At 43.0% G+C, this 13,788-nt stretch overlaps 1 protein-coding gene across 1 annotated transcript in view; it reads right to left on the bottom strand.

Moving 5' to 3' along the window:
• Nucleotides 1-13,788, bottom strand: part of col7a1l (collagen type VII alpha 1-like) — a 171,159-nt gene that overhangs the window by 27,763 nt on the left and 129,608 nt on the right. The window contains exons 9-12 of the mRNA XM_078553768.1: nucleotides 12,157-12,303; nucleotides 7,151-7,270; nucleotides 5,215-5,373; nucleotides 2,510-2,629 (exon numbers count right to left, since the gene is read on the bottom strand). Coding sequence (XP_078409894.1) covers nucleotides 2,510-2,629; nucleotides 5,215-5,373; nucleotides 7,151-7,270; nucleotides 12,157-12,303 — 546 coding nt within the window. The remainder of the gene's footprint in view (nucleotides 1-2,509; nucleotides 2,630-5,214; nucleotides 5,374-7,150; nucleotides 7,271-12,156; nucleotides 12,304-13,788) is intronic.

Genomic DNA, 13,788 nt, shown 5'->3' with positions numbered 1-13,788 from the left:
AAAATGCAGCCTGATATTTTTGAATTTGAGTTTTGTGTTAACCGGTGTAGTTTTTTTGTTAAATGTTTTACATACAGGTGAACTTTAGACATTATTTATTGGAAAAATTATCAATTTGACTGTTGATAGAATGATGGCCTCTGACTCAAAAGGTTATGGGTTCAAACTCTGCTCTAGGACCTGAGTGCATAATCTAAACATAATCTGGTAGTAACCAAATGTGAACGGGGAAATCGCCATGCAGGAGCACAACAAGAAAACCCGCACGGGGTTGCTAGCAAGCTTCCAAGGGCTGTCCCAAGGCTGTTCAAGGGATGGCATTAGGAAGGGGGGTGGCCGACTGAGAGCCAGCCCTCTGCCCTTCCTGCCATACCATTCCCCCACAAAGCCCCTCCCCCCACCATGTGTGACTTGGGATACAGCAAAAATATTAGGCCTCTGGTGGGTGTCAAACTGGAAGCAGCCACTGCCTCTCTGGTGGCACTGCCATTCAATAGAGACATCAGCCTCTGACTGGCCAGCAGCTCTTGGTGAGCGAGACTTCCACCCCTGGTGTCCTTGATTCCAGGGAAGGCCTGCCACTGTCCAGTTAAGTGCCTGAGTGGCACTTAATTTGGCGGGCCTTCCCTAAAAGAAGCGATGTTGGGCTCTCGCCACCTCTCTAGCCGGTGAGACCACTATCACCGCCATTAAATACCTCCATCGTATTCTCTCCCACTCTCTAACACTGCAACCATCAGTCTTTCCTGCCTCTGCTATTCGGCAGACTTTTTAAGCTCAAATCTGGTGTCACCAAACTGATTTATACTATTTTCTTTCTTATTCTTCTCAACCAGAACAGAGAAAAACCCAGAGCTAACACTGGAAATAATACTTTGACTTCAGTGTGCTGAGTAAGCTTCAGGCTCTGCAATGTACAATTCAACTCCAGCACTCCCAGTGTCAGCCATAAGTCTCTATAACACATGGCTAATTTACTAAATACTTCACAAAACATAAATTAATCCTGACCGGTCAGCAGAGATTTTAAAAATGTGGATGGCACTTGACCAACCAAGGAACACGGTTGGCCATTCAATCCCTTGAGCCTGTTCCACCATTCAATTAGATGATGGCTGACTGTATATTAACTCCTTGTACCCTCCAGCCTTCGATTCTGTATCCCTTAATACCCTTGCTTGACAAATTCCATCATTCTCACTTTTGATATTTTCAATTGACCCCAAGCCCCAATAGGAGTTTTGGGAGAGAGGTGGGGGAGGGGGTCGCATGTAGAGAAATCCAGATTTCCACTACTCTTTGTGCAAAGAAGTGATTTCTGTGACATGAAGATATTAATGTATATAATGTTATTGGAAATTATTTTAAATTGGACTTGTAGTAGGATGTGTGTGTGTGGGTGTGGGTGTGTGTGTCTTAATTGGATTAAAGCCAGCTAGTCTGGGTGCTTTGATGCATAGTAGTTTTGAGATGTTAAACAGTAAGGTTCAGAGTACATTTGCATTTTGTTGAATAGGTCATTCAAAGACTGGGGGTGAAATCTTGCACCTAGCTAGGAGACACCAAGCAACATGTTTATATTACTAATAAAATTGGTCCTATGAAAGGGGTTTTATTGTTAGGAGAGGTGGAGTTCACCTGGTGATACAATGAGAATTTACATTCAAAGGGAAGGTGAAGTATATACAGAAGAGTTTTGTGTGTGGAAGTCAGAGGCTTGTAAGATCTAAGCCTGTAGGCCTACCACTGTGTCTGCGAAGGAACAAATTGAAAGGGACCTCATTTTGAATTGGTAAGATAAAATGTGCTTTGCCTGGTGTCTGTTTAAATCTATGGGTTATTGTTGCCTTGGGGAAGATTACCTGGGTGTGGTTAATTTGGGGATTTGTTTAGTAACTATTATGGTAGTAATTTGTAGACATGTATGTTTAATTTCTTATTAAAATTAATAAATGTTTAATTTAATTTATATAAAAAACCTCTGGAGGATGGTGGTTTCATTTCTGAATTCAGAGTTGCATCTCAAACATACCAATTAAAAATATAGGTTATGGTAGTTCTTTAAAGTTTCCCGCTGAGATTTTAAATAACTCAGCCTTTACCTACTGCTGTGTCATAACATCTGACAACACCTGAATGGCCAAGCTTTAATTTTAAAGATATTATCCCTTGTTCTGGAACTCCCAGCCAGAGGAAATAGTTGCTCTCTATTTAACCTATGAACTCCTTTCATCATCTTAAACACCTGAATTAGATTTTCCTGTAATCTTCCATAATCAACGGATTACAAATCTTATGAAATCATTTAAAGAAGAACCAGAGATAAAAGAAATACAGTGGACGCAGTTAATAAGGATTTTAAAAAACAAGTTAGATAAGGTGCACTAAAAGAGGCCTATGATTCAGCAACAATAATAATTGTTTAGAGTCACAAATAAAAATCAGAGAAACACCAACAAAAGCTGTCCCTTAGACACACAACTTAGATGGACGGTTTATCTTTATTTACCTGATGTTGGGCTCCATGATATCTTATACTCTGTTGCTCCGACAGTAGCACCCCAGACCACAGACACCGAGGTAGTGGTGTATGTGGTTACTCTGAAGTTTGATACATAGCCAAGTGGAGCTGCAATACAGAATAAGCCATCAGTTCATTCATTCAATTCCCCAAAATGTTCTCCAATTTTCTCCCCCGCCCAAAAGGCACCACCTCTTACTAGGGTATAGTTGCACAGATCTTGTTTATTTGCCCAAATGGCCAGTCTTTATCTGTGAGTCCAAACAGCATGTGTTGACAGGGTATACCACCTTGTGGAGGGTAAGGTGTTAGGTACAGCACAGCTACAGCCTGTACTCATCCAATGTTCTCACATACTCCTTTTCAGCACAATCATGGGTAGTGATTAGAAATGGAGGAATGGAAACTCTATGGGATAGAATTTCTAACACGGCTTCTTCTGATCACCCAGTGTAACTTTGGTGGAAGATTGGTGGAAACTCCTGGGGGAAAGGTTTAAGCAACAGTGTGCCATTTCTCTGAGGTTCCCACCAATATTCCACATTGAAGTTACGATCTGTCACCCTCCAACTGGTAGCCCAGCTGAGATCAGATAACTCAGCACAGACCAAATGTCAATCTTGGGATCTTCCTAGGCTGTATGTCTTAACGCTATGGCCATTGCATTCGTCACATGAGCTGCTGGGGTTACTTTCACCCTCTTTGCGTAAGATGAATGAGTGGGCAATATCTGAACCAATCCAGCCCCATTGTGTGTTGTGACCAAAACACATTGTTGTTTTCTCCCTCCTCATTTAACACCAGTTCTGTAAATCTTCATTTCCTGTTAAATTAGGACTCTGTCCAGCATATCAGGCAATAAATTGTTTTATGAGTTAATGTGTATGAAGCAGTTTCTTTTAGTTTACTTTTTCCTTACCTACGACCATGTTTGAAAGTTTCTTTCTCCTGATTTTAGGCATTAGGCCAACAGCTACATTTAACTTTTGGTTTACATCAAGACATGAATGAAACTATGACAGTGGACAGACGTCAGTATGATTGGCAAAGAGGACAGACATGATGATAAGGACTTGTAGCATCTGCAACTCACATAATTACAACAACCGAACGATGCGTTGACCACCTTCATCTTGTACATGTACGTGCCAACCCAGGCCTCATTGTAAGGTCTTATAGCTCTGAATGTCCGCATATCTGATCAAGATCCTAACAATTCAACATTCATCTCTCTTTATAGTTCCAATGTCCTCTGTCCTTCCAATTCAGACCCTAATAGCTTCCCCTGTTGTGCCTACATATACACTTTGTTTGGATTCTAACAACTTTGAATGTTCCCTACACCTTTTTGAAGAGTCCGAACAGTTTATGTTAACGAACCCGTCATACTCCTAGGTTGTCCTCATCATTGGGTTTGTCTCCACAGTATTTCAAGCTCTCTCCAACGTGCTGAAGATTAACTGAGTACTTAAATCTCTGTCCAAGGTATTGAATCAATTGTGTACCAGAATCTTTCTCCAAGGAACTGATGATTGGCCAACTATCGCAACCTTTCTTCAAGGCACTGACAGATGAACTGCCTATTTGTATCCAGCTCCAATGTTCTGTCAGATTGCACTGATCATATTTGCGTGCGAGTCGAAGCGCAAAGGAAATCCTGACACAAAGTTAACTAATTTGGCACATCAAACTCATCCTTCCATAGCCCATGTATATGTTCAACTATGGACCTCCCCTCATATTCTGAGAAAAGCTTCAATGGTGCTTGTTGTGTCCTCTCCATTCTGAAGGTGGATGTAACAAAGCTCCAGAATATGTTGCATGCTAAGAGGCAGAAATTGTAACATGATCCTCAACACAACAAGCACATGTCTCAACTATAGTGCAGTGGAGAGGTGAATATTGAGGGTTTCTACAAAGAAAGGGAGAGAAATCAGCTAGGAGTCATAAGCAGGTCAAATACAAAATCCAGTGGCCAAATTCATAATGATATAGGGCAGGCCTGGCAGATGACCTGCCTTCACACCTATATGGCCTGTGAAGATTTTTAGGGAGAGGAAGGAAATAGAAACAATGCTTAAGAATAGGGTACCAAGATGTAAGGATATACATTCTCATGATATAATGGCAAGAATGGATGCAAAGCTAACTCTTTTTAATTTAACACACCTGTGTGCTGAATAAAGTTTAATCTCTTATCCATACTGTCCCATTAAACACCATCTTTTCAGAGTTTGGGTAGTCTCAAGAGGGTAAGCAAGGGCCCACGGTACAAAACAGCTCCTAATTATCTCATTCAGAAGAAACCAGGCTATGGGAAAAAAACAGCGGAGGGAAACTAATCTTTTTTTAAAAATTCATTCAAGGGATGGGCGCTTTGCTGGCTGGGCCAGCATTTATTGCCCATCCCTAGTTGAAGGTGGTGGTGAGCTGCTTTCTTGAACCACTACAGTCCATGTGGTGTAGGTACACCCACAGTGCTGTTAGGAAGTGAGTTCCAGGATTTTGACCCAGCGACAGTGAAGGCATGGTGATATATTTCCAAGTTAGGAGGGTGGTGTTCCCATGTATCTGCTGCCCTTGTCCTTCTAGATATTATTTTCTAGGATATTATTTTCATGGCACCTGAAAGTATCTCCCCGTTCCGTGTTAACCTGTAAAGCAGTTAGGGAATGTCGTCTGATGTCACTCACTTGTTTTCACAGTTGCTGTTATCCCAGGGCCAACAACAGAACCAAAGACCACATAAAGTGCTAAAACGTATTCTGTATTGGAAGCCAGATATTTGAGCTGATGTGATGTTGTGCTGCCGTTCAGCGCTACTTGACGGGGTCGGTCTCTCCCAACGAACTCTGGCAACAAGGAAAAGTAACATTAAAGCAAGCCCCCTTATTGAACTATGTTGTAAAAAAAATCGTAAGCCTTTGGTCTCAGCTGAAGTTTTATTTTATTTGTTGTTAGAGTGTGGCCAATATTAGAGAGGCTTCGTTTATTGCCCATCCCTAATTGTCCTGAGGATGTGGTGGTGGTGGGCTTCTCCTTGAACCTCTGCAGTCTTTATGCCAAAGGGGTTCCCACATTCCCACAATGATGTGGGTTTTTAAACAACCAAGTGAAGGACTTGCTAAGAATTAATCACGTAGTGTGGACATGAGTAGGCTAAATTGAGTGGGGAGGGGTGGGGTGGGGGGTGGAAGATTCACTGACCTGGGGGGCATTAGTAAACCAGCTGACTTTTTTCACAACTCGACAGCTTTCACAGTCCTTTTCTAGTGCTAGACCACAATTTATTGACTTCAATTCCACTAGTTGCCATGGTGGGGTTTGCTAACCCAGTGCTCTAACCCACTATGCTATCATGCCCATTTAAGCAGCAATGCACCATAGGGCAGAGCAGTGAGATGCAGTTTCCATTCTCCCCTAACCAAGCTCTTCATCTCACTCACATCACAATGGAGGATAACCAGCTAGGAGAACCCAAAGGACATGGTTCAAACTGACTGGCCCAACCAGTCCACCAATTCCCCCTCCCCAGTATTGTAAACAATTAAATAACTTGTTCAAGGTGTAACTATTAAATGATCTTAATGTACTATGACCATACTTAACACTTAGAATTTCTAGAGATTCCCCACTGAGCGGTCAAGGAAGCAACAGAAACAGCAAAAAACTGTCACTTACACTTTCTTTGGGAGGGTGGGTTCCCCATGATTTACACCTCAGTGGAGGGAGGAGGGGGGGGGCGGGGGTTGCAGGCTGGTTTCTAGACCCACATCTTCACCTCCCAAAGCTGCATCAGGGGATCAGGAGAACCCTACTTAAATTCAGAGCCATCATATTTAAGAATTATTTTAAGGGATCAATTCTCTGTAACTTCCAGATAGATCTTCGATGGAATAAAAATCGACTACGTTCTACCATGAGTGAGTTATTTATCACAGTGAATTTATTGAACTGTGCAGGAAGGTACTGGGCAGAAACCAGGCACCTCCCTGTGGAGTGGTGCTCATGGGAATTGCATTTAGAATTACATAGAATATAGAGCACAGAAACAGGCCAGTCGACCAATCTGGTCTGTGCTGGTGTTTATACTCTGCACGTCTCCTCTTTACTTCATTTATCCCATCTCAGCCTTTCAGCACACCTCTCTACTCCTTTTTCTCTCATGTGCTCATCTTGTTTATTTTTGAAAGCATCTATGTTATTCACCTGAATGTTTTCCTATGGTAGCAATTTCTATATTCTAACCAGAGCCCGAGTAAAGGAATTTCATATTTCCCCATTGGATTTATTAGTAACTATCTTGTATTTACAGTCCCTAGTTTAGGGTTCTCCTACAAGTGGAAACATTCTCTCCACATTTACCTTGTCCAATCCATTCATAATTTGAAAGCCCTTTATCAAGTTAGGCGCTCACCTGGCTGAGATCAGTAGCTAGAAATAGGCATTCTGTCCTACCCAGAGTTGAATGGCATGGGGGACTATTGAGAGGACATAAGTGGAGAAAGTGTGGTGCATCCCTACAATTAAAGTAAAACAAAAAAAAACTTGGCGTTCACAAATCAAGCCAACAACGCTCTTAACATCAATGCTTTCCTATGTCTCAGTTCACATCAATGAATCAAGTACCTGGTGTGGGGCCCCATGCCAATCTATATCCTGTAGCACCGGGGACAGCATTCCATGTGATGACAGCACTGCTTGTAGTGATGGACAATGCTCGCAGAGTGTGGACAGAACTTGTTGCCACTGAAAAAAATACAGAAGCCAATAAGCTGTCACAGAATTTCTGAGAAAAGGTAAATGAATGTAGTCCTTTCTTATTCATTAGTAAATATCTTGGGAGGAATTTTATAGAACCCACAAGAGCAGGAAACCTCACATGTGGGCTGACTTTGATTAGGTGGGATGTGAAATTTCAATTTCCCGATGGCGGGTTGAGATGCAGTGATAAAGTCAATGGTATTTTTGCGGTGTATCGAAAATTACACCAGCATGTGGCCGGTACCACGTGCTTGTAATATATTTGCATTCCATAAATACTCATGAATGTGAAACTGTTTTCAATAAAGTCCTGTCTTCAAGATAAAGTTGGTAGTGCACGAGAATCTTGTGGCATCCAGCTCACGGCCGTTAAAAGGTGGTGTGCACCTGTCGGCTTTGTGCCGTTGGCTGTAAGGTCAGCGGTTTTCCTTGTTGAACTGTACAGCAGGGGAGCAAGAGGATGGACACTTGCATGGAGGCTCAGGACTGAAAAGGATGAGTCAGTGGTGACAGGGGTTGTGGCGTGGCGTCGAGGGCATGGAGGATTGGAAGAGGCATCCAGGGGAGCACAGAGGCTGGGGCTGGGGGCATGAAGGAGCGAAGTGAGGAGAGCCTGGTGTCCTGGGTGTGGTGGGGGGGTGGGGGTCAGTAGGAAAATTAGGGGCCTAAAGGGCAGTGTCAGTACTGTCCAAATGTATGCGTATCTCAGAGTGTTGGCTGACAGAGTCCTTACAGGACTTTGAGTTCATGTAAACCATTTCAATTACTCTTGCTGAGATTGCTTTCAGACAAGATCCTTTACAATACATAGAAGAGAGGACCAGCCAAACCTACAAGTTCAGCCATGTTCCACAGAGCAGTGAGTACAACACTGGGCATAAATAGGAACATTCAATAAAGAAGTGAGCGCAAAAACACAACATTGTTTCTTCCACAATAAAGGAAATGTCCCTACCTCCCCTGTAACCATCAATGCATGCCAACCATTAAGTGTGCCAGTACATTTAGCTCTCTGATTAAGCTGGTCTGAACAAATAACAAGGGTGCACTCACGAATAAAATGAAATCAGTGTAATGTGAAATATTTACAAGTGATATTTAATTTTGAAAAAAACACCCATGCCACATTTGTGCTCTCAAGCTTTATGGTAAAGCCAATGTAGTTGGGCAGGAAAGTTATGGCTGTGATGCAGAGCCTCCCTGTTGGACCAGAAAACTAATTGGGCACCAATAGATGCAGCATTGTCAGCTGACAGTGAGTTTCACCAATGAAAAGCTTCCCCAGCCGCTAATTCAAATGTGTTTTGTATGCATGCCACTGGCACTTAGAATTTTAATTATAATCATGTGGGAAAAAGCAAAAAGAGGGTAAGTGGAAGTGGCACACAGTTTTGGTTACAGTGTCGGGAATGGCACACTTTTGTCAAAATCCCGGCCCTTGTGTCAGAAACTAACAACAGCAACTTGCATTTATACAGTGCTTATATCACAGAAAAACATCCCTGGGTGCTTCCAAGAGGCATAATTCTGAAATGAATGAACGTCAAGCCAAGGAAGGAAATTCTAGGAGAGGGAATACCAAAGGTTGGGTCAAAGCTGTGGATTTGAAGGAGAGTCTCAAAGGAGGAGAGAGATGCAGCATAGCTTTAGCCTAGAATGTAAGAGTGCGGGGTCTAAACGTTGAAGGCATGGGTGCCAATGGTAGTGTAAGGAGGGATCAGGGTGGGAAGGTGGGGTGATGCATGAAAGATCACAGTTGGAGGAATAGAGATTTTGAGTGGGGACCATTTAGGGCAGGAGGAGATTACAGAGATATGGAGAGGTGTGGAATTCAAATACAAGGAGGAATTGGGCAATCAGAAGCCAATGCAGGTAACAAACAAAGGGGTGATCCTCAAATCATTGACTTCTTGCTACTGTACAGTGGGGAGATGGTGGTGGTATAGTGGTTTTGTCACTGGACTAATAATGCAGAGACCCAGGGTAATGCTCTGGGAACCTGGGTTCAAATCCCACCATGGCAGATAGTGGACTTTGAATTCAATAAAAATCTGGAATGATGACCATGAAACTATTGTTGTAAAAACCCATCTGGTTCACTCATGTCATTTAGGGGAGGAAATCTGCTGTCCTGGCCTACATGTGACTGGGGTTGACTCTTAAATGCCCTCTGAACAAGGGCAATTAGAGATGGGCAATAAATGCTAGCCTAACCAGCAATGCCCGCATCCCATGAACAAATAAAAATAAGTTCTATCGGCACTGGTCACCCTCCAGAACCATGACAAGGCCATCATTTTGTACCTTTGAACTTAGAAGGCATTGCATGCTTATTTAACTTTGGGGAGCATCACAACATATCCTAAAGTTGTCCTCACCTGGCACACGTAAAATTCCAACAGGTATTACAGGACAGTGATGAGGTCACTTTTCTCCACCCTCATGTTCATGATGCCCCAGTGGTCACTCCAGTGCAGATTAGGTTAACTAACTCAGTGTGAACCAGGCCTAGAACCTAGGATTTTTCCGGTCTATCTGTCTGAGCTAGTCACTGGATCATCTGGAAGAGCCATTGAGAGGCTGAGTTCTTGTTTCACATCACCTAATTTTCATTTATACATACCCCAGGATGAGGATCGATTATGAATTTTTCTTAAAAAATATATCTCCATCACCAAAGAGCAATGGCAGGTGGCTTTGTGGCTGGGATCCTTCATATTACAGAGTTCCTAATCTTAGGACAAGCAAGAAAACCGTGAGGAAGATGTTGGTGTTCCAAAAAGCCAACTCAGTGCATCACTTGCCAACTGGCATCTACCCGACAATGTGGAAAATTGCCCAGGTATGTCCCGTACACAAAAAGCAGGACAAATCCAACCCAGCCAATTACCGCCCCATCAGTCTACTCTCGATCATCAGTAAAGTGATGGAAAGGGTCATCAACTGTGCTATCAAGCAGCACTTGCTTAGCAATAACCTGCTCACTGACGCTCAGCTTGGTTCCACCAGGGTCACCCAACTCCTGACCTTATTACAGCCTTGGTCCAAACATGGACAAAAGAGCTGAACTCCCAAGGGGAGGTGAGAGTCACTGCCCTTCACATCAAGGTCGCATTTGATCGAGTCTGGCATCAAGGAGCCCTAGCAAAACTGCAGTCAATAGGAATCGGGGGGAAAACTCTCCAGTGGTTGGAGTCATACCTAGCACAAAGGAAGATGGCTGTGGTTGTTGGACATCAATCATTTCAGTTTCAGGAGATCATTACAGGAGTTGCTCAGGGTAGAGCCCTAGGCCCAACCATCTTCAGCTGTTTCATCAATGACCTTCCTTCCCTCATAAGGTCAGAAGTGGGGATGTTCACTGATGATTGCACAATGTTCAGCACCATTCGCAACTCCTCAGATACTGAAGCAGTGCATCTCCAAATGCAGCAAGACCTCGACAATATCCAGGCTTGGGCTGACAAATGGCGAGTAACTTTCATGCCATACAAGTGCCAGGCGATGACCATCTCCAACAAGAGAGAATCTAATCATTACCCCTTGACATTCAAAGGCATTCCCATCATTGAATACCCCACTATCAGCATCCTGAGGGTTACCATTGAGCAGAAACTGAACTGGACTAGTGTATAAATTCTGTGGCTACAAGAGAAGGTCAGAGGCTAGGAATCCTGCAGCAAGTCACCTCCTTACTCCACAAGGCCTGTCCACCATCTACAAGGCACAGGTCAGAAGTGTGATGGAATACACACTTGCCTGAATGAGTGCAGCTCTAAAAACACTCAAGTTTGACACCATCCAGGATAAAGCAGCCCACTTGATTGGCACCCCATGCACAAACATTCATTTCCACCACCAACGCACAGTAGCAGCAGTGTGCACCATCTACAAGATGCGTTGCATGAACCCACCAAGGTCCCTTAGACTGCACCTTACAAACCCACGACCGCTACCATCCAGAAGGATAAGGGCAGTAGACACATGGGAACACCACCACCTGGAAGTTCCCCTCCAAACCGCTCACCATCCTCGCTTGGAAATATATCACCATTCCTTCGCTGTCACTGCATCAAAATCATGGAACTCTCTCCCTAACAACACTGAGTGCACCTACACCACATAGGCTGCAGCGGTTCAAGAAGACAGCTCAGCACCATCTTCTCAAGGGCAATTAGGGATGGGTGATAAATTCTCGCTTAGTCCATGACGCCCACATTGCATGAATGAATAAAAAATAAACTGGACCACATTTGGCAACTGAATCCAAGAAAGAAATCTGGTCTTCAATCCAAGAACTATTTGTAATGTAAACTTGCAAACATGTCAGCACGAGGTCATGACATGCACTTTGGATACATTCTGCCATGGATTCTTTGTTGTTTGGTTACTTGTAACAACAACTTGCACTTATATAGCAGCTTTAATATAGTAAAATGTATCAAGGTGCTACGCAGGAGGGAATATCGAAAAAACCTGACACCAAGTCACATACGAGATATTAGGGCAGGTGAAAAAGAGGCTGATTTTAAGGGAAATCTTAAAGGACGAGAGAGAAACAGAAGTGTAGTGAGGGAAATCCTGAGCTTAGGGCCTTGGCAGCTGAATGGTGGATCAATTAAAATTGGGAATGTGTAAGAGGCTAGAATTGGAGGAGCGCAGGGTCCTTGGAGGGTTGTAAGGCTGGAAGGAGGTTACGGAGACAAGGAGGGCCGAGGTGAAGCCATGAAGGGATTTGAAAACAAGGATGCGAATCTTGAAATGATGGCATTTCGGGAACTGGGAGCTGACCTTTGGCCAGCAAACACAGGAGTAAGCACAGTGCACAAAACTTGTATGCTGACAGAAGATGTTATGCCAAAAATACTTACAAGTCTTAACCTTCCCAGAGACCACAGGGCCTTCGATATCACCAAAGATTGGATTGACAGTAACAGTGTATTCAGATCCAGCCTGCAGACCCCGGATCATATAGAACTGGTAGGTATCACCTAAATTCACATTCTGAAGGTCTCCACCTGTTGAAAAGAAAATACAGCAACAGCTATTAAGCTATTATCAAATTAATGCTCAATGCTCAATAGTTTTGAAGACTTTGCACAGAATTTTGTTCCTTTCACTGTGCCACTAAACATTATTGTCTGCACAAAGTGCATCTGTAGAACAATCTATTGACTTTGTTAACAAAAAAAGGCTTTGCCCTTTCCCTTGCCCCTAAACTTTGAATCTTCCACAGCCAAAGAGAAGAGTTTGAAAGGCCACACTGTCTAAAGCAATTGTGGAACTTGCCTACAGACCAAAATAATTAGAAGAATAGCAATAGTAGATTTCTCCCTGCAGTTGCAGCCACAATTTTAGATTGTTAATCTTTCAACAATAATTTCCATGTTTCGGGCCCTAATGGCTTTACATTGACTAGTTTTTTTCATGTTCCACAGTACTACAGTAAATGACAAGCAATTAATACAACCTGGTTTCCCTGTGGACGCAAGGTCCAGCTTGTCCTCTGTGGGCTGCCTTCTAGGCTAAGGACATCTGACTGCCCTGAGAATTCTAATTTTGGTGGGTGTATTCGCTGTCTTTATATAATTTGACTGCTTTGTTCTGCACAAGCATATCTCTGGACTTATCCGCTAGTTGTTAATTATCTCACCAAGCTGACACCATGTTAACAACCAAAGATGGGCTGTTTAGGTAGTGTTGTAATCTCCTCGGCCTTCATCTCTGTCTTACAGGCTATATTCACTTGGAATCTAAAGCTCGCCCTAACTATATATAAGCCTCCTTGAAGTTTTGCGGATCTCCAAAGCTCTGACTGCCTCAGAAGTCTTTCAATGCTATCGGTTTCCATGGTATGTTGTCTCCTTGGTAACCACATCATCCCTTATCCAGGTGCCTGAGTCTCATGACTCAGCTCATTTTGCTAATTAAAAAACTCCTTGAGCACCCTCTACCCCCTTGCTAAACGCCTGAAGGTTTGTAAGACAGGATACTTGACTATGCTGGGTTTGAACCACATCCTTAAAATATTCCAGCAGATAGGCTACTCTTTGAAGAGATAAGGGTAGTCAGTGCAAAATGAAAGGTTATACTAATGGAGGGTTTTAGCCAACCTGGCATAAACTGGGAATGCTTAAGAATCTGAAAAAGTCCATGTAATGTATGACTGCTTTGTGATCCTGTGGTATGGAGTTAACTCTGGTGATGCCAAGTGATCCAGGCAGCATTTTAAGAATTGAATGACTTCAATGAAAGTAAAAATGGCAAGAGGTAATAAAAGGACTACCAATTCACTATCACCTGTTTTACACTATTGCACAGAAAATCAAAATTGCCCCCAATATTTGTTAGTCCCACTTTTTGCACGAGGTGCCATTTCAAGCCAAGAGGGGATTGGCTGAAATGCCTCAGGGCTCAATAAATCTGTGACCACAGTTCTAAGAAATGCACGAGAATACAAAAGCTCAACACCCACCAATTAAATCATCAAACAGAAGCCAAGT

The sequence above is a fragment of the Cetorhinus maximus genome, chromosome 12, assembly GCF_964194155.1.
Source record: "Cetorhinus maximus chromosome 12, sCetMax3.hap1.1, whole genome shotgun sequence".
Lineage (NCBI taxonomy): Eukaryota > Metazoa > Chordata > Chondrichthyes > Lamniformes > Cetorhinidae > Cetorhinus > Cetorhinus maximus.
Note: the sequence above shows the minus strand (reverse complement) of the source record. Positions and strands in the feature narration are given on the sequence as shown.